A 24,141-nucleotide genomic window follows, 5' to 3' on the forward strand; every position below is an offset into this window, starting at 1 on the left:
GAATACCAATAGTTACACTTATCAAGAATCAATCGGGAAACAAAATTAACTGACGTTTCTTTAGTACTAAGAACACAAAGCTAAATCCCACATGCTGGCTTTTACAAGTATAAATATATAAAATGATTTTAAAACAAGTTCAAATTACTACTACATTCCCTTGGAATAGACCACCTGTAAAATACAGTTGGAAGGGTATCCCTGAGTGTTTTAAATGGGTTTCTTTCTACATAAACAAAGGGGTACATTTTTCAAAGCAGTAGGTGGGAAGTACAAACAGGAGCCCAATCCTTCAATTTTTTTATAACCTGAGTAACTTTACTCTTACAGGTAGAGTCTGATTTATCTTCCATGAGTAAAGTCATTCAAGTGCCTACGTGTTTGTAGGATTCGGAGACCGCATTTGTAAATGGATTCCCAAATGTTCATGTAAGAAACAGTAAGTGCATAAAATTAAGACAATATTTATTTTTAATTCTTTGCAACTTTGAAGTAAAACATTAAGTTGTTAGCCATGCTTCTATCTCTCCCTTGTTTTGTTTTAGCCATTCAATATTATTCTTTACTGTTTCGAGAGCCTGTTTCCTGGGTGCTTTTCCTGCTCCAGCATTAGGGTATTTTTCAAAGAAATTTTCCATCTTGAAAAGAGAAAATGAAAATGAATTCACAGGCAGCAAGTACTTCTGTTGTATTTAACATCAAATAAATAATTTTTATAAGGCCCGATTCTATGTTCTTGAAATCTGGGAAAGTTTTACTTGAGAAAGGACTTCAGGATTGGACTGGTAGTACTTGAATAATTATTTTATAGCATTCAAAATTATGTGAGGCATCTTAGAGAATAAAAGGGCAAGTTTCCTGCCGAGGAAGATCTTATAACTTAGTAGTTTAAAATGACTATAGGCATCATCTCCATACCTGCCAAAGCTGAAGGTCAGTGTTGAATGTTTGGGTTATTGATACTATTCGACCAAGATTTCTATCATTGATTGTGTATCTGGAAAAAAAAATAGTATTTGATATAAAAATAATATTGCTTTTTTTGGAGTGTTTGTTCCTTTATTGTTAAACGCTTTTAGCATCATGAAATAGATGTTGCCCCAAATTCCAGATGTTACCAGAAATATTTGAAAAAGCATATTATATTATTTTTGTACTATTCTGTAGTTTAGCTATACCTGGCGAGATCTCTGATGTAAACATATTCAAAGAATGGTGTCTTCTGCCTGGAATCAAGCCAACCCTTGAGAGAAATTTCCATTACAACACCCTCACATGTCTGTGTCCCTTTGTGGAGCTAAAATTGTGTATGGCCAGAGGACCTCTGTAAATTGGCAGGCTTAATGTGATTCTATGCCCTCATGTGAGTTTCAATTAGATTCCCTTTCTAATGTCCTTCTCTAGTAGTAGGAGTGAAAGAGCATCTCAGGAATCAGTGTGAATAGACAGGAGCAAAGCTGGAAGCTGATTTCATTGTTACTACAAGAGGGAATAAGAAAATTACAAGACGCCTCATTGTAGATTGCTGTGAATAAAGAGAATATTCCGTATTAGGCCAGATTGGGGATTGACTGCTGCAGAGTCCATAGAAGAACACTCCCATAACTCTGTGGAACTTGCTACAGTTTTCTCTTGGCATTGGCTGCTAATGATCATTTAGGAATAGAAATATACCTTGTAGAATAAGTCTTAACTGCTTTATCTACATCTTTTTATTCCTCAAATTCATATTACAATTCTTTACCACACAGATTTACGGTTCATAAAGCCCAAACCATAATACAGCACACCTCTAGGAAACTCTCCTGTATTTTCTCTCTCCTTTTCCTAGAAAAATACTTGGCTTTTTATGAGTAAATATTAAAGCAAAAAGCTTCCTGACTGATTCTTCTGGTGCTGTCACAACTTAGTGTGGGAGAGATCACAATTCACTAAGGGTGACAATCCATATGCCTGCAGAAAACCAGAATGGGCAGTGTCTATATGGGTGAAATGACTGGAAATTCTTTTTTGGGGGGGGACAGGGAAGATGCAAAATCTACCTAGGGCACTGGGCTACAATGCATTTTCTCTGTAGCTGTTGTTCAAGCCTATTGGTTGTCCCAGCACGTGCAGCCCTTTCACACTACTTGCATGGGCGTTAGTCACTGAATCCATGGAATTATTGCTAGCCTCTGCAACAGTTTCTGATGAGCTGTGAGGACTCCCTCTGAAGTTTGTTTAGTTATTCCACTGGTAGCTTAAGTGGTGTGGAGGGCCTTATACAGCCTTTAGTCTGCAAGGAGCTGAGTGTTGTGAAAGCTGTGGCAGATTAGGGTGCTCAGTATCTCACAGGATCAAATGTTAATGGCTGGAGTCTCAGAAAAGCTGGTCTCCCATAAACCAATGGGATTATTCACATGCTTAAAGTCAGGCAGGTTTTTAAGTAACTTGCTGAACTAGGGCCTTAAATGTGCTTCCTATGTTATGCAGTGTTTCAAAGATCTGATAGCTAGTTACTTTGTCCAAAAGAGAGGCAGGTAACTAGCACAATGCAGTTTTGATTGTTACTTAGCTCTCAGCAAGTTTTGATTCAGACCGGAACTTTAGTGTAGTATTTTCAAGTTGGCAGAAACTTTTTTTTTCCTCACCACAGGCTGCAATAATATTTAAAACATTTTCAGCTCTCTCTGTCCAAAGGAGTTGCTTCTTAGAGCCATTTGCTTCCACAGAAATGGGTAAACCCAAAGATATTTGCAAGTTTTGCTTCACATTAAGAGAAATGGATTGATGTGTTCCTGTACCTAATGGTGACTGTGTGGAGAGACTAAAGTAAGGTGAGATAAGAAAATAAAGAGCAGGAGACTTAGAATTAAGTGTAAAACGTTCAAAGGATGTTAACATACCTGCTGACTAAGTATTCCCAGTTGAGCCGTATCCAGTCCCAAGCCATGGTTTTGCCATAGCTGTTATAGGAGATGTATCTCAGGACAGTGAACACATCCTGACTTTTAATAAGACTGGTGTTGTAAATATATTTTAGATACCTAGGAGAAACCAGATGGGAAACAATTAAACAGACTTTTTAAAATCTTTCATTAAAGATTGTGAAAAGTGAGTTGTAAAGAAACGATTCAAGTTGCTGAGACGAACCTAAACCATCTGCAGAAATATTTGTATTTTACTATGGAAGATCTAACACTAGAGACTTATTTTTCCTAGACCATTTTAAGGATGAAATAGGCTGGTCTAAAATGTAATTTACCTATTAAGGATAAGATTATTATTATTATTTTTTTTTCTCAAAAGTGACAGGCATGTAGACATCGCTAGTGTTTACTATTTTTTTTTTTTTTTTTTTTTTTAAAGGTGCCTGGGCTCAAGCAATAACAATAGCATCTTCCACATCTCATGACCTTGTTTGCACCATATGTGCAAGGTCATGCCTGGCACACTACTGCCAGAAGAGATGCTGGAGCTGAGCCCCAGCACAAAGCAAGCCCCGGGCATCTCATTGAAAATTAACAGGGCTTACGGCCCAGATCCTCAAAGATATTGAGGCATCTAGTTCCCATTGATTTCCTAGTTCATTTGAAAATTTTACCCTAAATCTATCCGTTTTCTATCCCAGTGAGTGAGGTCAAAGTTCCTTCGTCTAATAGGATGAAATCTTGTGAACTATAGAAGGTCTATAATGCAGTAGGTCAGGGGTGTGACCAATAGGTCCATAAAATGGGTGGACTCACTGTCACATAGACACATTTAAGGACAATATTGGGAAGTTACTCCTAGCTACAATGTACAGTAGCAGCTGCAAAACGGTTCCTCTTCAGCTACTGTAACTTGGGGCTGATGCTTCTGTTCTTCAGCTCCATAAACAAGTGGCTGAGTGCACAGCCAGCTTTCTCAGTGGTGTGTTCTTTTTTCCCCTTATTTCACTAAAATAGTTGATTCTGGGAAGGGCCAAATTCCACCTGTGAGTTACCTACAGTGCAGATTTTTTGTTGTTGTGTTTTTGCTCTGCAGATTTGGGTTTGTCTGATTAATCCATGTTTTAGTCATAGAAGTGATGACTGTGTAGGGGTTAGTTATGAAATAACTTTAAATGATGTGCACCTGTGAAGTTATACACAATGCTAGCCTCGGTCACCACATATCCATATTACTGTTACCTTCATCCCCACTCTTCTAGTTCTTCCTATTGTTAATTCTGCTCATTTGTTTAATCTTGTCTTCAATTGTAAACTCTTTTTGGGGCTAGGACAATACAACTGGGACCTTGGAGGATACTGCACTGGTGGTGGTGGTGGTAGTAGTAGTAGTAATTAGGGTAGTTCTTAGAGTTCAAGAGATGAAGAGCTATAAAACCCATCACCTGAGCATATTCTTTCAAGCAAGGGAACAATGACTTTGCCTAGTTATTGGCAGTATAATCTCAGGGAGGACTACTCAAGAGTGACAGCATTTGACAATCTGCTGTGTTCTATATCATACTTTATATATGACAAAAATGGTAATGTGGGTGGGTATATGGGGGAAGGAAAATAACACTTTCAGCATATTTTCAGCAACCTGTCCAAAAGGGTGATGTTCTTCACTGATGCCAGACCATAGAGCAGCTTTTCTTTTTCTTGAGCTAATGAAGTACTTTGGTATTTCTGAAACATATAGTTCCATGATGTCTCATTGCCGGAGTTCTGCATCCCATAGCGATATACCAAGAGCCGGAGATTTACAGATGGACTAAAAAACACAAAGAAATATATTATGGTTGCCACCTTTTTTTGAGTTGCATTAGAATACCATACATGGTACTCTTAACTGAATGCAAAAACCATGAATATTCACCTTGTTCCATTTAACCAGGAATAAAATAAGCTAGATGCATTGTTCAAAGCATCCTGGTCATCCATGCTGCATGCAAATCCTAAAACATCTGCACGAAGAAGCCTTTTTTAAAAAAAAAAAAAAAAAAAAAGAGAGAGGGAGATTTTCCTAGTGTTCCACAATCTGAGTCTATCTTATAATATTAATATACACAATAAATTCTTAACCTCATCACATGGCTTCCAGTTTCATCATCGTTCCAACCCAGCTTATTTGCAATGGGTTTAACCAGACTGCGAAAGTATGTCTGAAATAAAGAGATTTTCTGATTACCCTTATAGGTTTCATGATGTAACAAGGTTTTCATCTTCATAGTTTGCCTTTTTAAAAATTCCAGTAACAACAACATACCCCAGGGAAAAAAAACTTTCAGCAAAGTCACCATGTCATGAAAGGATGTGAACATCATACTGCACCTTTGCTTGGCACTGTTATGATGCACTGACACAACATGAAGATGTCCCATCAGCCTCAAGCCTTGTCTACACTATGATAACATAACCACCAGTGTAAACTAGGACACACTCTGCTCAGCTTGGTCCCCTGACATAATGCTGACTACAGTTTGTGCTTATCTGTGCTGACCACTGAAGTCTGTTCAACCAAAGGTCAGCTATCATGATTGCTGACAACCTCACTGAGACATGGTTACCTTTCATGGTGTAGGTAAGGCATCAGAAGTTTTGCTATCTTGAACAATCCTGCTTGTAATACACATGACAGCCCTGGCACAAAAATAACTGTACAGTGAACAATCAAAATAGGTGGCAACCGTAACTGGGAACACTCCAATTTTATTTCCAGTATATACAGATCCACAGTTGGGGATCTGTATAATTCATGGGCCTATATAAATCAGCTCACAAAATATATGTTAAGAGTATAATAAATAATATACATCTTTTAATGTTGAAATTATACATAAAACAGCTTCAGCAACTTTGAAAATCACTCAGCCTTCAATACTATCATTGTTATAGCCCTGAACTGTAGGATTAATAGATTATAAACAAGACTTTCATTGGTTGTATCACCTTAAACCTGGGGTAGAGCTCTATATCATCTCCAAGCATGTCTCTGAGGTAAGATACAGCTGATATAACTCTATGCCAAGGTAAATAATCCTCTTCATTTTGTAGATATTTTGTTAGATTCAGTGGAACAGCATAATTCAACAGTTCAGCCCTGAGGAAGGGAGAGAGACAATTGACACAATCTTACAAATCCTGTCTCATTTCTAACTGGAACACACAGAAGTCTAATGTACTGGGTGTTAATTGTAACCATGTTCCATCGCTGCATCATTCTTGTGAGGAGCTCTTTTTGGAAGGAATTCATTGTATGCAATTTGAAAACTTGCGTATTTTGGAAACCGTTTTTGTTGTTGTTGTTGAGGACAATCTGTAGGAAGCAGAGGGACTCGCCTCAGGAGCATGTGCCTCTCTAGAAGCAAATCTGTTCAAATCCAAATTTCAGAAGAGCCAAGTTAGACATCAGCCTTCAATTTTTTTTCAGTGTCTGTTTGCCTTAGTTTAATTTCTTCTTCCCTCCCCATCAATCACTTTCCCTTTTCTCTCTCTGTCCTTCAAATCACTCATCATTTCTTCCCCAGCCGTGTACTACACCCAGTCTGCCTCTTCTCTGATAGGAAGAGAGAAGGACGGAGTGGGCCTCTAAACAAGCAGTGTCCTCTTTTCCGGTTTCTGTGAACATGGTCGGGAGAAGAAGTTTTCTTGTCTCCCTCTTCCTCCCCTATTCTCCCTCCCCCCCCCCCCCCCCCCGCTGCCATGGGATAGGGCTGATTAGGAGTTCTGGAGAGCCAACAAACTGTGTCTTCTCTAGGAAGGAACAGGGGCAACATCTTCCTCTCCCCTCCCCTCCCCTCCCCAAACAGTAGGAGGTGGGGGCTGCTGTGGCTTTCTTATCCCTTTCCTCCCTGGGAATGTGCTATATTACGGAACAGGCACTCATGAGGATTCAACTCCCTGTCTGGTCTAAAAATAGACTAGGCAGAACAAGCACACCACCATTCAGCACAGTGCTCTTGGGAGAGCAGCGATTGTTCAGTCCATGGGGGGGAGAAATCAGACAAATTCATTGCTGGTCGACCAGATTGATGCTTCAGATTTTTTTTTTTTAAATCAAAACAATTTGGCAAATTCAGGTGAACTGAAACATTTTGTGAATTCAGGTTGAATCTATTCCCCCCCCCCCCCCCCCACACACACACACACTGGAAAAAGTTTATGTGAAAAAATAATTTCACTCCGCTTTAGTGATAACCTGATTGACTTCATAGCCTATTCTGGAGAACCGTCTCTCCCTCCCTATTACATGGTGAAACGGTCCAGGCCTGTATAAAAGTCTGCTTCTGTACACCTGCTTTTAATGTAGACTCTCGACTCCCCCCCCCCCCCCCCGCACTTGCATGTATTGGAGATTTTGTGTTATGATGGGACAGCTGAAAATCACACACTTTTAATTGTGTTGCAGTCATGGAAGTGTTGTAAATTTCATCCGCAATGCTGTGGGGCATATGTCCCAGCGGCACTATGGATACATAGCTCATCTAAGGATTAGTTTTCTCTGCTGAAAGTATTTGGTTACAGATTTATCAATTTATAGTAAAATGCAGAAAATCTGCTGAATCTATTCTGAGTAGGTGTTACTAGAGGAGGTTGTTTCAAATCAGTAAGTAATTACAATAATACCTAGGGCTAACAGTGCTTTTCATCAGTAAATCTCAATGTACTTTAAAAAGGGTCAGTAGCATTATCTCCATATTGCAGCTGGAGAAACTGAGGCATAGAGTGGTTAAAGTCACTTGCCCAAGGTTAATCAGAAGGCCAGTGGCAGAGCCAGGAATACAAACTGGCTTGCAAATCTTTTTATGACACAGAAATAAACACTGAAGATCTAAACATGGGGAAATAATTTTAATATTGGGGAAAAAATCCAATGAATTCAGTGGGACTGCTTTTGTAACTGTTCACTAGTGGGAGTAAGGGATTCATACTCTGGCTGTAAGTTTGTATTTGCACAAGCAGTGGGTATCTAGTGGTCTGATCACATGACTGAGAGCCAGAAAGCCATAAACTCTAATACCACCAATTCACTGTTTGGTCTTTGGCAAATCTCTTAACACTTGTGTATCTGGGTTTCCTTATCTGCAAAATGGGGATGTTAATCCTTACCCACTTTAAAGAGTTGTTGCGAAGATTAGCTAGTATTTGTAATGCAGAATATAAGTGACGTACAATATTTGGTAATGTGAGTCTCACAGAAGGGACAAACTAGCTCTAAATATCTAACTAGTATGTTTAATAATCATGAAATCTTATGTTGTGGGTTTTTTTGTTTTGTTTTTTGTTTTGTATTGTACATGGTATTGAACGTGAAGGGTTTGATTTTAAACAAATTAGATGTACAATTCATGCACACACTTGCTTTGATTGTGTGTGCAATTCAGTCACATGGGAACAAATGATCATAATTAATCCCTTGCATGCACAACTGAAATAACTACAAGTAAATTGAATGCAAAATTGTGCATATATTTTGCTTATGCAATTGCATTCTTAATGGGTTTAGTAACCAGGCCCAAACCATCTTTATTTTCCTGACTTTTTATGGAACTCTGTTATCAACAGTCCTTCCAGTTCTCACAGTGTTTATCTCTTTTATACACAGCTACTCAGCTGCACACCCACAAGAGCCCTTCACTTCATCCCAAGGCAAAAGGAATTGTCTGTATTGTGTGATAGCAGCAATTAAAGTGCTAAAGAGATTATTATAGCACCGTGCTCTTTAAAAGGGCTCAGATAATATACTTGGGAAAAAGTCATGGAACATACACAGGAGGCACTTTCCAAAGAAAGTTCTGAAGGATTATTATGATTAGATGTCACGTACAAGAGCAGAGCAGCTCTGAAGGAGCTCTCATTACCATTCTAGGGCAATCAACATTGTGTAGTTACTTGCTTTTATTCACCAAATAAACCTTGAAAAGGTACACACAGTTGTGTGACCAAAAAAGAAGTTACGTCTCATTAACTGTCCTAATTCAAGATTCAGAAAGAAATCTGGTGGATTTTGGGATATCTATGGAGACATATACGCAGAGGGACACACTCTCTGTGACTCTCCTTAGACACCTGGTTTCTTCTGAGAACATGGCTTCATCTGGAACACTTCTGTCATTGCCTTGCCATCCACACCAGGCTCAAAAAGCCAAGAGTTCTGCAGGCAGAGATAGGAAATAAATCCTTCTCTCATTGAAGCGAATGGCAAAACTCCCATTAACTTCAGTGATTCAGGATCAGACCCTAATACTGGACAGGTAAGGCCAACTCTAACTGATATCAATAAGAGTTGTACACACATTTGAATTTGCTCCTTATGGAGGAAAATGTAAGAGAAGAAAAGGCTGCTAAAGACAAACCAAGGCCTAATTCTTTCTGTAGTTATAACAAAATAATAGTTTAAAAATTCTCATTCTTACCATCCAAACCAAGAGAATGCCAATATAATAAACAGTGGGAAGACATGAAAACTATTTTTAAATATCTATAAGAGGGGTGGGCAAACTTTTTGGCCCAAGGGCCACATCTGGGTATGGAAATCATAAGGTGGGCCATGAATGCTCATGAAATTGGGGTTGGGGTATAAGAGGGGGTGAGGGCTCTGGCTGTGGGTGCGGGAGGGGACTCCAGGCTGGGGCAGGGGTGCAGGAGGGATGAGGGTTCTGGCTGGAGGTGCGGGCTCTGGGGTGGGGCTGGGGATGAGGGATTTGGGGTGTAGGAGGGTGCTCCAGGCTGAGACCAAGGGGTTCGGAAGGCCAGAGAGGGATCAGGGCTGGGGTTGGGGCCTGGGGGTAGTGGTGAGGGCTCTGGCTGGGGTGGCGGGCTCTGGGGGGGAGCCAGAAATGAGGAGTTCAGGGTGCAGGAAGGGGCTCCAGGCTGGGGCAAGGGGTTGAGGTGCGGGGGAGTGCTCTGGGCTGGGATCAAGGGGTTTGGAGGGCGGAAGGGGGATCAGGGCTGGGGCAGGGGATTGGGGCACAGGAGGGGCTTAGGGGTGCAGGCTCCGGGCAGTGCTTACCTCAAGCAGCTCCCAGATGCAGCGGCATGTCTACCCTCCGGCTCCTACGTGGAGGCACGGCCAGGTGGCTCTGCATGCTGCCCTGTCCGCACGCGCCGTCCCTGCAGCTCCCATTGGCTGCAGTTTCCAGCCAACAGAAGCTGCTGGGGTGGCGCTTGGGGCAGGGGCAGTATGCGGAGCCCCCTGGCTGCCTCTAAACGTAGGAGCCGGAGGGGTGACATGCCACTGCTTCCGTGATCCGTGCAGAGCGGCCCCTAACCCCATTCCCCGGCTGGAGTGTGGGAGCAGGGCAAGCCCCAGACCCCGCTCCCCAGCAGGAGCTAAAGGGCCGGATTAAATCGGCTGGTGGGCAGGATGTGGTCCGCGGGCCATAGTTTGCCCACCCCTGGTCTATTATGTGTTAGTTTCATTATAAAACCTACCTTGCCAAAGAAAACACATCATCCAGAAGCCCGGCACGGTCAGCAGAAGAAAAAGACTGCACGAGGGGAGGAAGAATGAGAGCAAAAAGATGTTTATATTTTGTAGAAGAAACAACAATTGTTAGTAGATCCCAGAAACCAACCAGCTTACAACCAAATCCAGTTAATTTCATCAGACTCACCGTATGGTTGATAGCCAATAATCTGCTTATGTTGTTCCAAGTTTGTGTTTCATAATTTACACGATACAATCCAATGTGGTCTGGATTTATTTTCAGTAAAGAATCAGGGTTGCTGGGTGTTATAGTAATTCCTGTGGCTGTAAACAAATACTAATGAAAAATGTACATGCATATAAATATATGCCTGGGCGGGGAGGAAGGGTGCTCATTGGAAATACATTCACTCCAAAATTCATGTTTGATTTTTAACCCTTATCCACAAAGGACCCGAAGCTTAATTCTAGGTTGGCTGCTCTAAAATGGCAGTGAGTAAAGATATTGACGCAGCTGTTAGCTTAGAATAGGAAATAACTGTGGTAACAGTGTGAAATCTGTAGGCAAATGTTCATTATTAAATGGAGACTACTGTACTTAGAATAAGCATAAAGGAAATTATTCTTTTTGCAGTAAACACTTAATCACAAAAATATTCCTATTAATATTTATTCCAAAAGCCTCTATCAGTTCTCAGTGTTATGGTTTGTATTAATCTGATTTTATATTTTACCTATTTATCCTCTGCATGTTTTTCCATTTTATGTCCATGCATCTCTTTTCCCTTCCTCTTCCTTGATTCAATTCCTATAACTACAGATTAATTAAATCCCAAAATAAACCAAGCCCTTACTCAAGTCTTGAGGTTCATGGAAACTCAGAATGAAGCCTAACCCTTGAGGATGATGTTTCATTCTCAAAAGTTAAACTGCTCCCACTGTGGTCAGCAGTTTTAAAAGTTCACTTAGTGCCTGTTCCAGTGTCTGAAGCAGAAGACTTTTACTCCAATGAGTATTGACTCCGCCCTTAGTAAATAGTATTTCTGACTTTGGATGAACCATGCAAGGTATTTCAAAAGACTGTTCTAATTCATTGGGACAACTCTCAGCCTCCTGTGTTGTGATGGGGAGAGTGGTGAGAGAAAATTCTTTCATGCAATTTTCAGTTATGCATCATAACATAATGGGTAGGTTTAATTTTCATCCTAGACTCTGAATGCAAGTAAATTAAACACAAACTTTAAAGTAATTAAAAAAACTAAACCAAAAGAGGGAGACAAGTGCTAAATACAAAAAGAGAATAGAAGAGCTGGTTATATATTTTTGAATTTTGAAATTTTGTTGAGCAGTCAAAATTTTTCAAATTTTGAAAAGTAGAATTTTTGGGGAAAAAAAAACACAAAACTTTCATGGACATCTTGTTTGTTTGTTTGTTTGTTTGTTTTTTTAGCAGAAAATAGCTTCAGCCAACTCCAAACATAAGAGTACTGCAGCTCCCTCCACCTAAACTAAGCGAGTCCAGACTGCCACCTATCACTGCAAGAGATGTATTTATCAGTATCCAGATCCAGCTTCTCCCTTAGGCTGAGATTCAGGAAAGCACATACTTAAGTCCCATTGCTATCAATGGGACAGCATGCTTAGAAAAGCACCTACACATGTGCTTAGCTATGAGTAGAGATGGATTTAAGCATATCTTAAATGTTTGAATATGCAGGCCTCGCACATACACACGCTATCATTAACATTAAATGGAAATCTTTGTTTTAATGTGCCCCAAATTCCTCTAAACCAAATGACCAATTTTATATTAGGCGGAGTGTCATATTGTGTGAATAAATAAGAATAGATTTTAATTATGGGACTTAATTAGCATAATCTTGTTTATGGGAGGGGCTTATTCTCATTCCAGGGAAGGACCTTAACTCCTTTATTTTCAAGCACTGTGTTTCAAGCACTGAAGAGCATAAAAGTTAATTACTTTTTAGTTCTTACTAAGGATATTTTTAAAGCTTTGTGTGATTGTCACATTGAGCCTACTGTTATTCTTAAATGAAACATTACTGAAGTTTACCTGCAGATACTGACTTATTGTAGAATGTAACATTTGTTTCGGTCCCAGCACGCCATTTCACTGGGATATTCCATGTGTAACTGAAATGATTTCAATTGAAAAAATAAACAACTTTTGAAAGAGAACCTAAAATAACACATTTAAAACATTTTTATCAATTATCATGATTAAAAAATACATTTATTGTAGCATCTCCAGCTTTATTGTGCTAGGCACTGCAGAAACTTACACAGGTACAGAAATATTTATAAATTGACTATGAAGAAGTATCTATATCTAGTTATCCACTAATATGCGACTAAATACCACAGATAACAAATTTTGGGCTTTCCCAACATCTTGATTATTTAAATATAATAAAAACTTCTTTAGGATATCTTCCTGGCAAAAGCAGTTTATAAAAATTTTGGATCCAGGCAAGGTAAAATAGATAGTTGGTTATTTTTATTGGACAAATGCTGCATGATTAGGACAATATTCTATTTCTAAGTTAAAATAAAAGGTTTGAAGTTTCTGATAGCATTCCTCTTTTCGATATGGAGAATAGCAGTAGTTAGTCCCTAAAACTATGAAATATACATAATTGCTGCCTCTGGCAGACTGAGCACTGGACTGGGAGCTATGGACTACTGAGTTTTAGTCCAAACTGGCATTGACTTTGTGTGGTATTAAGCAAGTAACTTATGCCTTGATTTAGCAAGGTATTTAGTCACATGCCAAACTTTAGCCATATGAGTAGTTCCATTGACCAAGCCATGTTTTGGAAATCCATGGAAGGATTCACATGCTTAAAGTTAGTATGTGCTTAAGTACCTTTCTGAATGAGGGCCTTAATGTGTCTGTGCCTCGGTTTCCCCATCTATAAAATGGGAATGATATTTACCCAATATCAGAGGGGTGTTGTGTGGACTAGCTAATTTCTGTACCATTATATACTGTAAATGTGTTTATTGTAATTATACACAGTTGGAAATATAGTCTTGTCAAGTAGTATTTCTGTATCCTATCATGCTAATCTAGTAGATCACAAGGCATTTAATTTAATGAAGTATGATTATATGTGGACGGGTGACCTTAGCATTAATGTAGAAGTTTATATGTTCAAAGTTTTGTACAGACAGTAACTTCACAACACCCCTGTGTGGTAAGTTGCTAAGGATTACTATGCCTGTTTTACAGATAAGGAAAACTGAAATAGAAAGTGATTCTTTGAGGGCTATACAACGAATCTGTGTCAGAGGGAGAATTAGAATTCAGGACGTCTTGATTGTTCCAATCCCGTGTTTTTTCTCTTAGACCACATTGATTCCTCCCTCCCTCACCGAGTGCCAGATTGTGATAGTATCTTACTCCTTGATAAGTCTCATTGAAATCAGTGGCAGCAGTTGGGAAGTAAGGCACTATATAATGTAAGCGGGGGAATGGTCCCGCTATTGTGGGGAACTTTCCTGGCTTCTGCACTACCCCGGTGAAGTGGGCTAGCGAAAGGATCTGAGTCCTCGCTCCCACTCCCTTTACCCAGAGGCCTCCCTGCCCTTGAGGGCTCCCCTTCCACTCTCCTGTCTGGCAGAGTCCTCGTAACCCCAACAAGGCTGGGCCCAGGATTCCTGGGGGGCTCAACCCCCAACCCTGCTGCGGTCACCTAGGACAGGGGCTAGGGTGTCCCCACTCTGGGGTACTCTCTCTGCACTGGGCACCTCCCTGACCCACTGATTATTCCATACAATTTAAAACAAATACAAGTTGTTTAATTAACAATTAATCTAAAGAAAAGAATAAGGAAAAATGGGAAAGGTTAAAATTGTGTTCCCTGCCACAAATGCTTTGTGGCAGGGAACATCACAAACAGTGTCTCTGGACATCAGGGCACTTCACAGTCTGTTCCTTGTAGGTCCCAGATTTCCGTCTCAGGCCCTGGCTGTGCTGCAGGTATGCTGCGGGTTGGACACTTGCAATGGTGGTGGCCACACACCTCCGGGCTTTGAGTGGTGGGACCCTTCTTCCCAGCGTCAGCCCCCCGTCAGGTTAAGGTCCCCCTCCCGGTCTGGCCTGCAAGGGCCCTTGTCTGGGGGTGTCTTTCTGTGCTGGGCCCTTTGCCCAAGGTCCCCCCTTGGCTGGCCCCACTTGCTCACCACACCTGGCTCTGTGGCTGCAGCTCTGCTCCCAGCACAGGATCTGCTCTCCCTGGGCTGCGTCTCTGGCTCTGTGGCTGCGTCTCTGCTCCCAGCACACGATCTGCTCTCCCTGGGCTGTGTGTCTGGCTCTGTGGCTGCGCCTCTGGCCCCTCTGGATCTGGCACGGTTCTGCTCTCCAGCTCAGCTTGGGCCCCTGCTTTTTCCTTAGCTCGGCCCCACTCAGTCTGACCCAGGCAATTCCAGCTCACACGGAGGACGGGACCTCCCTGGCCTCCTGACCCTCTGATTAGCCTGTCAATCAGGCTGATTCATAGATTCATAGATTCTAGGACTGGAAGGGACCTCGAGAGGTCATCAAGTCCAGTCCCCTGCCCGCATGGCAGGACCAAATACTGTCTAGACCATCCCTGATAGACATTTATCTAACCTACTCTTAAATATCTCCAGAGATGGAGATTCCACAACCTCCCTAGGCAATTTATTCCAGTGTTTAACCACCCTGACAGTTAAGAACTTTTTCCTAATGTCCAACCTAGACCTCCCTTGCTGCAGTTTAAGCCCATTGCTTCTTGTTCTATCCTCAGAGGCTAAGGTGAACAAGTTTTCTCCCTCCTCCTTATGACACCCTTTTAGATACCTGAAAACTGCTATCATGTCCCCTCTCAGTCTTCTCTTTTCCAAACTAAACAAACCCAATTCTTTCAGCCTTCCTTCATAGGTCATGTTCTCAAGACCTTTAATCATTCTTGTTGCTCTTCTCTGGACCCTTTCTAATTTCTCCACATCTTTCTTGAAATGCGGTGCCCAGAACTGGACACAATACTCCAGCTGAGGCCTAACCAGAGCAGAGTAGAGCAGAAGAATGACTTCTCGTGTCTTGCTCACAACACACCTGTTAATACATCCCAGAATCATGTTTGCTTTTTTTGCAACAGCATCATACTGTTGACTCATATTTAGCTTGTGGTCCACTATAACCCCTAGATCCCTTTCTGCCGTACTCCTTCCTAGACAGTCTCTTCCCATTCTGTATGTGTGAAATTGATTTTTTCTTCCTAAGTGGAGCACTTTGCATTTGTCTTTGTTAAACTTCATCCTGTTTAACTCATCTGGAGCATTGGCCTCTCCCCATTGTTCCTGGGGACTGTCAGTTTCAGGCTCCTGATTTGCCATCGACCCTTCCCCTTTTAGTGCTGGGAGCTAGCCAACCAAAACACCCCCACTGAATGTTAGTAAGGGGGCAACAGTCCCCTTACATAATGCAAGGGTATCAATATGCAGCCCAGAGATGTTTTTCTAGCATCTTAGATACCATGGCAACAAACACTATACAAAAACTTGTCATTCTTCTGACTTAGAATCAAAGGAACGATAGCTTCATTCTAGCAAGTAAGAAAATGAAGGAAGTCATGTCTCTTTGCTACCTACGGGGAGAAAGGTCAGCTCTTGTTTTATATTTTTAGGTAAAAATATTTTAACAGATTTTTACATTTCTAACTTTTATTAGCTGTCTTTTGGAGAATTATTGCCATGGAGTTTAAAAGGGTTATTACTTGGCCAAAAGCCTGGCTGTTGCATTTCTCCAGGAGAAAGCCAATAAAAGAGTTTTTAATATTTGTTTTGTAAATGCACTTAGTGGAGTGATTTTTCCTTTAGTGTTTTTATATGTTCCTGAGATCATGTACATAAATACTTCTCTTGGGCATTAAGTACAACGTCCATATCCTGTTAAGTAGGGGTATTGAGGATGTGTTCCTGACATGCTGTATTGCAGCCACATACTTGCCTACCAGCACTATTTAAAAAACATGACTTCTTGAAGTTGTATTTCTCTTTTGAGTGTTAATATCCAGGACAGGACTTTGTTAGGACAGGGGCACTGTAGCCATCTAGGGAGACCATCCCTGCAGGCTTCAGAGAACAAAACTTTTATTAGACTCTGTTTCACAGCTTAGTCACAACCCCAGACCTGGAGCTGAGCTGTCACAGTTCCACTGGGGGGCACAAGGCCCCAGTAGTCTCCTCTCCCACATCAACGCTGGCTGGGGGAGGGAGTACAGTTTCCCAGTGCGCTTGGATCCTTTGCAAGGGATAAAACCTATTCCAATTAAGATATCAGGGTTTTATTAAATAATAATAATAATAATAATTAATAGTAATTAATAATTATATATGCATTTTATCCCTAAGCACTTGATAAAACTTTACTTATCTAGAACTAATTTCCCCCACCACTGAGATGCCACTGTTTCTGGAATGACTGGAGCAGTTCACAATGTACATGGCTGTTTAGGGCAGGACTTGCTTTAGGATTTACGTTAAAAGCATGATGAACACCAAGAACCTGGTGCTCTAATTCCTTTGATTATCTGAGGAAAGCCGGGCTGCTGGATTCACCCCCTGCTGAGAATAATGCAATGAGCCAATGTTGTGAACAGTAAGGAGCTGTTAATTGAATACCATCTTCCATATGGCACAGAGGTAGAATTTGCAAAAATGAAATTTTTTCTTGGTTCAAGTCTGCAAATTTTTTCAGTTCAAATCCAGACCAGGTCACTAGTGACCAGAAGTGGTTTTTCTGGCTGACGGCTCTTTGATCTGTGTAAAATTAGTTGGTGGCCAATGTCCAAGCCCCAATGGTGCCCACTTCACAAAACCACCACCGCAGTTGACACTGTTTGGCAGCCTTGTTGGCAGTCTCAAGCAGAAAAGGCAAGAATTGTATGGGCGTGGGGACAGAACTACTCTTTTGACTTTACTGATGGTGCTCTGTGGGTTATTATTGAGACACACTTGCTGGGCAGCATGGGGAAGGCTGCATTGTTCTGTCCATGGTTGTACCTGTTTTGGTGGCTAAAGTCTCCAGGGCTGTAAATAGGGCATCTTCCACCATCATGAAATTCACTCAGAAATATTGAAAAACTATCCATATATAACTGAAACTGCTGTGATCTCCGTTACTCCATACTATTTGTCCTCCCTTCCTCTTCTTCCTTTTGGATTTAGACATTTGGTGCTCTACACTGAGAGACACAGAGCTGATGCAGTAGTTGTCCTGGGTGTGGGGAGTTATTATACAGCATCCTGTTAAGTTTTCTTGTAATTTACTGGTTGTTGGGTTTCCCCTGAGACCTCTTCCACTTGGTCTCCCAAGAACTCAGTTCACTTCCAGTCTTGTCTGTTACTCAGGTTCCTTTATTTGGCATAAGGAAAGTTACGCAGAGTTGATTAGACTCAAGCATAGGGGTGGGTGGCGTGTACCATGCATCCAAAGTTACACCACATACCTCTTCCTTTAGACATTACATTTACTGTACATTGCATTACATGTTTTGGGAGGTAACTGTAAATGCAAGGTAGGGAGAAGTGTGTGTGTGTGTGTGTGTGTGTGTGTGTGTGAGAGAGAGAGAGAGAGAGAGAATCCATATGAGCATATCTATCTACAGCATCTCTCTTTCTGCTGTTTGTCTACAGGACAGGCATATACAGTAAAACCTTACCCTAGTGCAGAGGTTGGTTCAGAAGAATTTGCTGAGGGGTCCAACAGAAAACGTCTCTGTGTGACCTTCGAATTAGCTTCCACACTCAATACAGGGTATCCCATCTGCCTGGTCCAGGTGTCCATCACTTCCTTCACTGGCTTATCACTTGCCTAAGAATAACAGCAGATGGTCACACTGAGAAAGCTAAATCAGACTGAAGAGGGAATAAAACGCTCATGCTGAGTGGCTGGGAGACCAGAAAGGGAACAGGTTTCCCTCATTAATGTTAGGGCTTTGTTCCTAACAATTCACCAAATAAGAGAGCAAGATTGGCTCAAAAATATTTTATTTGTTGAACCCTTTCATGGTGCATGTAACAGAAGAAAAGTAATGAGCTGTCAACAGAGACATTTTAAATACTCTTAAAGCAAACAGGGTTAAACTAGGTCAGGGTTCAGGCAGTAGGAGGGGCAAAGAATATTCCCTGCCCTTGTGGCTTGCTCCTCTCTGCACACTTCAAGCTCAAACGATTTTCCTCCTCTGCTGCCTTCTGAGGAGGGAGTAGAACACAGGAAGGACTAGCTGAGATTCTAGCACTATTGGCGAATCTTCTCTATAGCAGAATTCCCAAACTATGGTCTGCAAGCCAGTCCTTCCAGGTGCTCTGAAGAGAGCTGAGCTGCTGGTTCCATCCTCCAGACAACTTCAGGTAGGTGCCGGTGGAAGGAAGGAGGAGCACTAGGGAATGCTGGTGGAGCTGCCCCCTCCTTTCCTCTTTACCCACAAACTCAAGTGTAGCTGCCTCTCAGACTGAGGCCATGGGACTTAACCAGTGCCCCTCCAACCCACCATGTGCTGGATGGAAAGGAGCCAGGTTTAAGGTGTTCTCCAGGGCCAGAAGGTACTGTGAGCAGCAGAGAGGGAGAAGAGAACAAGGAGAGAGCCAGGCTGGGCAAGCAAGAGCCTGGGACTAGGGGGAGGGCAGGAGGAAAGAATCATGTTAGGGGAGTGTGTGTATGTACGTACATTTAAGTGAGACTGATGTGGGCAGATGGATAGGTTGGAAGGGTTGAAATTTCTTGTGTATGTGGATTGCTTTGCTTTGTCAGTTCCCCCTCACTTGCTTCCAGTTCCAACCCACACCTAAGCAATTTTCCCATGCAAAAAATGAGTATTGTATTTACTAGAGGGATGAGATTTGGAGTTTGCTGGGCTGGAGGAGGCTCCCTGGGATATGATCTCTCTACTAACGAGGTTCACAATATGAAAAAGTTTGGGAAACCCTGCTCTGTAGGATGAGCACAGAAACTTTTAATAGCAAGGGTGTTAATTGTTACAGACCATACCTGTGCCAGGGATTCCCAGAAATCATCTGTCTTTGCATTCTGGAATTGGTATTTCTTTAGGTACTCCTAGGAAAAAAGAGAAGCAAATGTTTTAAATATTTGCATGTCCTTCCTCACCTGTCAAAACAATGCACATATTGTAATGTTATCTGTAGTACTAATATGCGGAATACCTTCCTAAGAGTGGTGTTATTCTTAACCAGCAAAGGCTTTGAGAGATGTGTACATTTGTTTATTTCACTGCTTTCTGCACAGAAGAAAAGTGGAAACACTTTCCAAATGCAGGGTCCACAGGTTGTTCTAAAAAGGAGATCTCCGGGTATGTCTACACTACCTGCCGGATCAGCGGGCAGCAATCGATCCAGCGGGGATCGATTTTTTTATTGCCTCTAATGTAGATGCAATAAATCGACCCCTGAACCCTCTCCTGTCGACTCCTGTACTCCACCGCCATGAGAGTCTCAGGCAGAGTCGATGGGGGAGTGGCAGCAGTCAACTCACCGCGGTGAAGACACCACGGTAAGTCGATCTAAGTACGTCGACTTCAGCTACGTTATTCACATAGCTGAAGTTGCGTAACTTACATTGATTTCCCCCCCCCCCCAGTGTAGACCAAGGCTCAGAAATATCCCAACTCCTCCCTGTATAAATGCAGGGTGGGAGCAGTTGCTCCCACTCTTCTGCCTTTGAGAAAGCCAGAAACATTGAGAAATTATTGCACACTGAATTATAAGTGTCAAAATATTAGTCCATATGACTTACAAACACCATTTCCTAGTGAAAATTTGGGGGGCATGAAAGATCTTAATGTCAGCCAGGATGAAGTGTGATTTTAATTTATACACTGTCCATAAGAGAACCAGCCTCTTCTTCCTTCTAGAAGCTAAATTGGGTCCATTGTTTTTTATAAAAGTTTTATTAATTTATATGTCTCAATTTAAAAACAAACGGAATCAGCAAAAACATAGCTGCTCATTGATGAGACATTTGAAAGGGTGGAATAAAGTTTCCCCATCATCCCAGTCTTATGTGCCTTCAATAAATCAAATGGAACCATATTAATCCAAAAACGTTTCAGTACTTCCCAAAGGACAGACCTATTCTTATGACGGGAAGTCAGTATTTTCCAACATGATACATTAATGTGCAATGTATTAATCCTTGAAGAGGGCCCTTGACTTTTTCTTTGTTGTTTACTTGAGTGGACAAAATGTAGTTGTATTGTACATTTCTGTCTTATTAAATAGGTCACAAAAAGAGTTATTTTAGGGGTGTCTAAAAGTGGAAATCAAAGTTGAACTATGATAACTGCATTCTGTGATCAAAATCTTCTTAAAGGCTTAACTGATAACTAATAATTAGCTATTTAATGATTTCCTGTTATGCTTAAATATTGAATGCTAGAACATGTTATCCCCCAGTTCAGTGCTACTCTGAGACTGTGACACATCAAGTAGTACGTGATATTTTCTTTCCTAGCCTGCCTACAGAATGTTAGGTAGGTGGTGCTGTTTGTTTTAATCTCCGCCACAGCTATTTCTGTGCTTTTATAGGGGTGTGGGTAAGCAGGAAGTATTTATCATGGCAGCTTGTGCCTATAATGTGGAGTGTGACTGAATATTCCTGTCTTGTAGGACTGTCCTTGCTGATAGTACGGAAATGTTTTTGCTGTGGTTTCAATATAATCAGTCAGCTGGCCAGCTAGGATGTTCTCCCAGCCCCTCCATATCTTAGCCCTGTCAATTCTAGCTCGGGAGCAGTGATGAGAGCACCAGTGTAAACCAGGCTCAGGCATCTCTATCACCATATTCTGAAGATTCACTTTGAGGACTAGCTCAATGGTGAGAGATTTCTTGAAAAATGCCAGTGTAGCAACTCAGAGATCTTGGGGGGAAGAGGAGGAGGTGGGTTGTTTTGTGGGGGGGGGGGGGGAAGAGTTTGGCATGGGTGGGTGAGGATAAGAACATATTTAATAACCCAGGAAACAAAGGCATCATGATTAATTATTTAAAGATTTCAGAGCACAGCAGTTATGGCGTCTATTTTTGGAGAAGACTCCAAGTTCTCCAATTTTCTCTTTTGTGTGTATGGTAGTTGGCACGTATCCTAACCATGTATCCTAGCCTCTTGGTAGGGGTAAAGTAAAAGAGAGCTTTTTTTTTTTTTTTTTTTCCCCAGGGCAAATTAGCACCATGCATCTGGATTGACAGATGTGGAGTAACTCTGTTTTCCGGCTCTGGCTTCCCTAATCGCTCTGAAAGAGGAGTTTGTCTGTAGTGGCCTCAGGACCAGCTTCAAGTTTTTGCAGGTGCCAAGTGAATCAAGATTTGTAAAGCTTTCAGGTAGATTTCTGTAAACAGCATAGCACAACTGAATGGTCTGGAGGTCCTTGGTGGTAGGAAGATGCAGGAGTGCTTTGGTAGCTGGGTGACTAGGTTCTAGTTAACACAGATAAGAGCATGGGGATAGAGTATTAAGGAGGAATCAAGAGGGTATTGTTAGATATCATGTGCCTAGGGTCATCACTGGCTGGCCTTCAAACACACATACAACCCTGCAGTTCAAATTCCAACTCATTGTGAGAATTAATTTCCACTTAACATTGCTACCTATTCCCATTGCAAAAGGTTCCATAACTTCTATATCATTACCAAACTGTACCATCATGCTGGGAATTTGTGTAACCTAGCTTTTATTGTCTACACAGCTTTTTCAGATGTGGTTGAAGGAGCTAGTGTATCTACATCCTGCAAAAAATAAAATTTAGATTAATTGGAGTAAATGTTAGTATAGAAATGTTGTTAGGAATGAATGTTTTAGTACATAAATAGTGATCTAAAATTGTAATGAGAACACAAAAAGCGAATGTATCCAGGGCCGGCTCCAGGGTTTTTGCCGCCCCAAACAGCGCCCCCCCCCCAAGCCGCGATCGCGATCTGCGGCACTTCAGCGGGAGGTCCTTCACTCCGAGCCGGAGTGAGGGACCCTCCACCGAATAGCTGGACATGCCGCCACCCTCTGGAGTGGCTGCCCCAAGCACCTGCTTACTAAGCTGGTGCCTGGAGCCGGCCCTGAATGTATCACATTCACTTTTCTGAGTAAAATCTTTCCCTTTCCCACATGTGGTTTATTTTTGTTTCTGGCATGTTTTACTGTAGTTCATACCTGACATCCTTTTTGAAATTTTGCTGGTGTAATCCAATCTTGAAGCATTCTGAGAATTGATGCGCCCTACATACGAAAAGAAAGGGAATAAGGTCATTTCACACCTTTTTAAACCTAGATTCTCATTACTTTAAAAGACTTCACTAGAGTGAATATTCCATCTACCAAAAATAGAAGTAATCTATATGGATAAAAATTTAGTTCCTTATTTCTGCAGAGCATTCTCTCACTCACTCACTCCTGCCATGATTTCAGATCCTGTTGTGAGACTTTGACTAAGAGATTAGGAGTCTTTAAAATGCTGTAAATCTGCAGTTTTAGATTGTACAATGACTCTACTCAAGGCTTAAATTATGCTGGGATGCTGACTTGGCATAAAAATACCAGCATCTGAAGCAGATTGACAGGCTCTGTGACACTTACTCCTGGGGAGCCAGGAGGAGACAAAGTGTGATAGGGGCCTTGGGAAAGGAAGAGGGTGGAGGAAGACACCAAGGTAGAAGAAGAGAAATAAAAATGGACAGAGGAAATAATAGACAGGTGGAAGTAGGGTGACCAGATAGCAACTGTGGAAAAAATGGGACGGGGTGGGGGGTAATAGGCACCTATATAAGAAAATGTCCCAAAAAACAGGACTGCCCCTTTAAAAACGGGACATCTGGTCACCCTAGGTGGAAGAGATAAAATGGGATAGCCACAAAAAGAAGGAAATGAAAATAAGCAAAACCCAACCTACAACTTCAAGGTTAGTAAATTTTATTTCCCTGGCAGAAAAAAAAGGATAGTTGAAAAAATGTTTTGAACTGTTTAAAAACAAAACAAAACTCACTGTCCCATGAGATTAGGCACTTATGTCAGTCCTCAGTAAGCCTTGACTCCATTCTTTATATTACCCTGGTCTACAATTTTTGATAAGTCGTCTGCTTCAGAGATAAAATGTGCTATTTATTATGTATTTTGATGTGCTGAATTCACATATGACAATTAAAACAACTGATTGGCTACTGTTTCTAAGATATTTAAGTTTTTACATTTTATGTCTATGTATATTGTGTAGATAGTAGAGTTTTAATCATAAATTGTAAACCTAGGTCTTTTCATGTGTTTATGGTTGCTTTACATGATAATATTTCACCTGTCCTGTTTATGTAACACTTCAAAAATCAGCAAAAGGGTTATATAAATACAATTTATTATGAAACAAAAGGCAAAAAACTATTCTGTACATAGTTTAGTCCTATTCAGTGTCTACTCGGCGCTTCTTGGCTTGTCTCTTGTATTCATTAAATGGAGCATCTCTTGTCACTGTCCAGCAATAGTCTGCAAGCATTGATGGGTTCCATTTGCCCTGATAGCGTTTCTCCATTGTTGCAATGTCCTGGTGAAATCGCTCGCCGTCCTCGTCGCTCACTGCTCCGCAGTTCGGTGGAAAAAAATCTAGATGAGAGTGCAAAAAATGTATCTTTAGTGACATGTTGCAACCAAGGCTTTTGTATGCCTTGAGGAGGTTTTCCACCAACAACCTGTAGTTGTCTGCCTTGTTGTTTCCGAGAAAATTT

The 24,141-nt window shown here is 41.3% G+C and overlaps 1 protein-coding gene across 1 annotated transcript in view; it reads right to left on the minus strand.

Moving 5' to 3' along the window:
- Nucleotides 1–500: 500 nt before the first annotated feature.
- The window catches only part of ENPEP (glutamyl aminopeptidase), a 58,740-nt gene continuing 35,099 nt past the window's right edge, over nucleotides 501–24,141 (minus strand). Inside the window, exons 8-20 of the mRNA XM_065404971.1 lie at nucleotides 22,583–22,648; nucleotides 19,418–19,483; nucleotides 18,090–18,241; nucleotides 12,455–12,534; nucleotides 10,568–10,704; nucleotides 10,386–10,441; nucleotides 5,901–6,051; nucleotides 5,034–5,113; nucleotides 4,828–4,929; nucleotides 4,552–4,722; nucleotides 2,886–3,026; nucleotides 919–997; nucleotides 501–638 (exon numbers count right to left, since the gene is read on the minus strand). Of these exons, the coding sequence (XP_065261043.1) occupies nucleotides 501–638; nucleotides 919–997; nucleotides 2,886–3,026; nucleotides 4,552–4,722; nucleotides 4,828–4,929; nucleotides 5,034–5,113; nucleotides 5,901–6,051; nucleotides 10,386–10,441; nucleotides 10,568–10,704; nucleotides 12,455–12,534; nucleotides 18,090–18,241; nucleotides 19,418–19,483; nucleotides 22,583–22,648 (1,419 nt within the window). The remainder of the gene's footprint in view (nucleotides 639–918; nucleotides 998–2,885; nucleotides 3,027–4,551; nucleotides 4,723–4,827; nucleotides 4,930–5,033; nucleotides 5,114–5,900; nucleotides 6,052–10,385; nucleotides 10,442–10,567; nucleotides 10,705–12,454; nucleotides 12,535–18,089; nucleotides 18,242–19,417; nucleotides 19,484–22,582; nucleotides 22,649–24,141) is intronic.

The sequence above is a fragment of the Emys orbicularis genome, chromosome 5 (genome assembly GCF_028017835.1).
Source record: "Emys orbicularis isolate rEmyOrb1 chromosome 5, rEmyOrb1.hap1, whole genome shotgun sequence".
Lineage (NCBI taxonomy): Eukaryota > Metazoa > Chordata > Testudines > Emydidae > Emys > Emys orbicularis.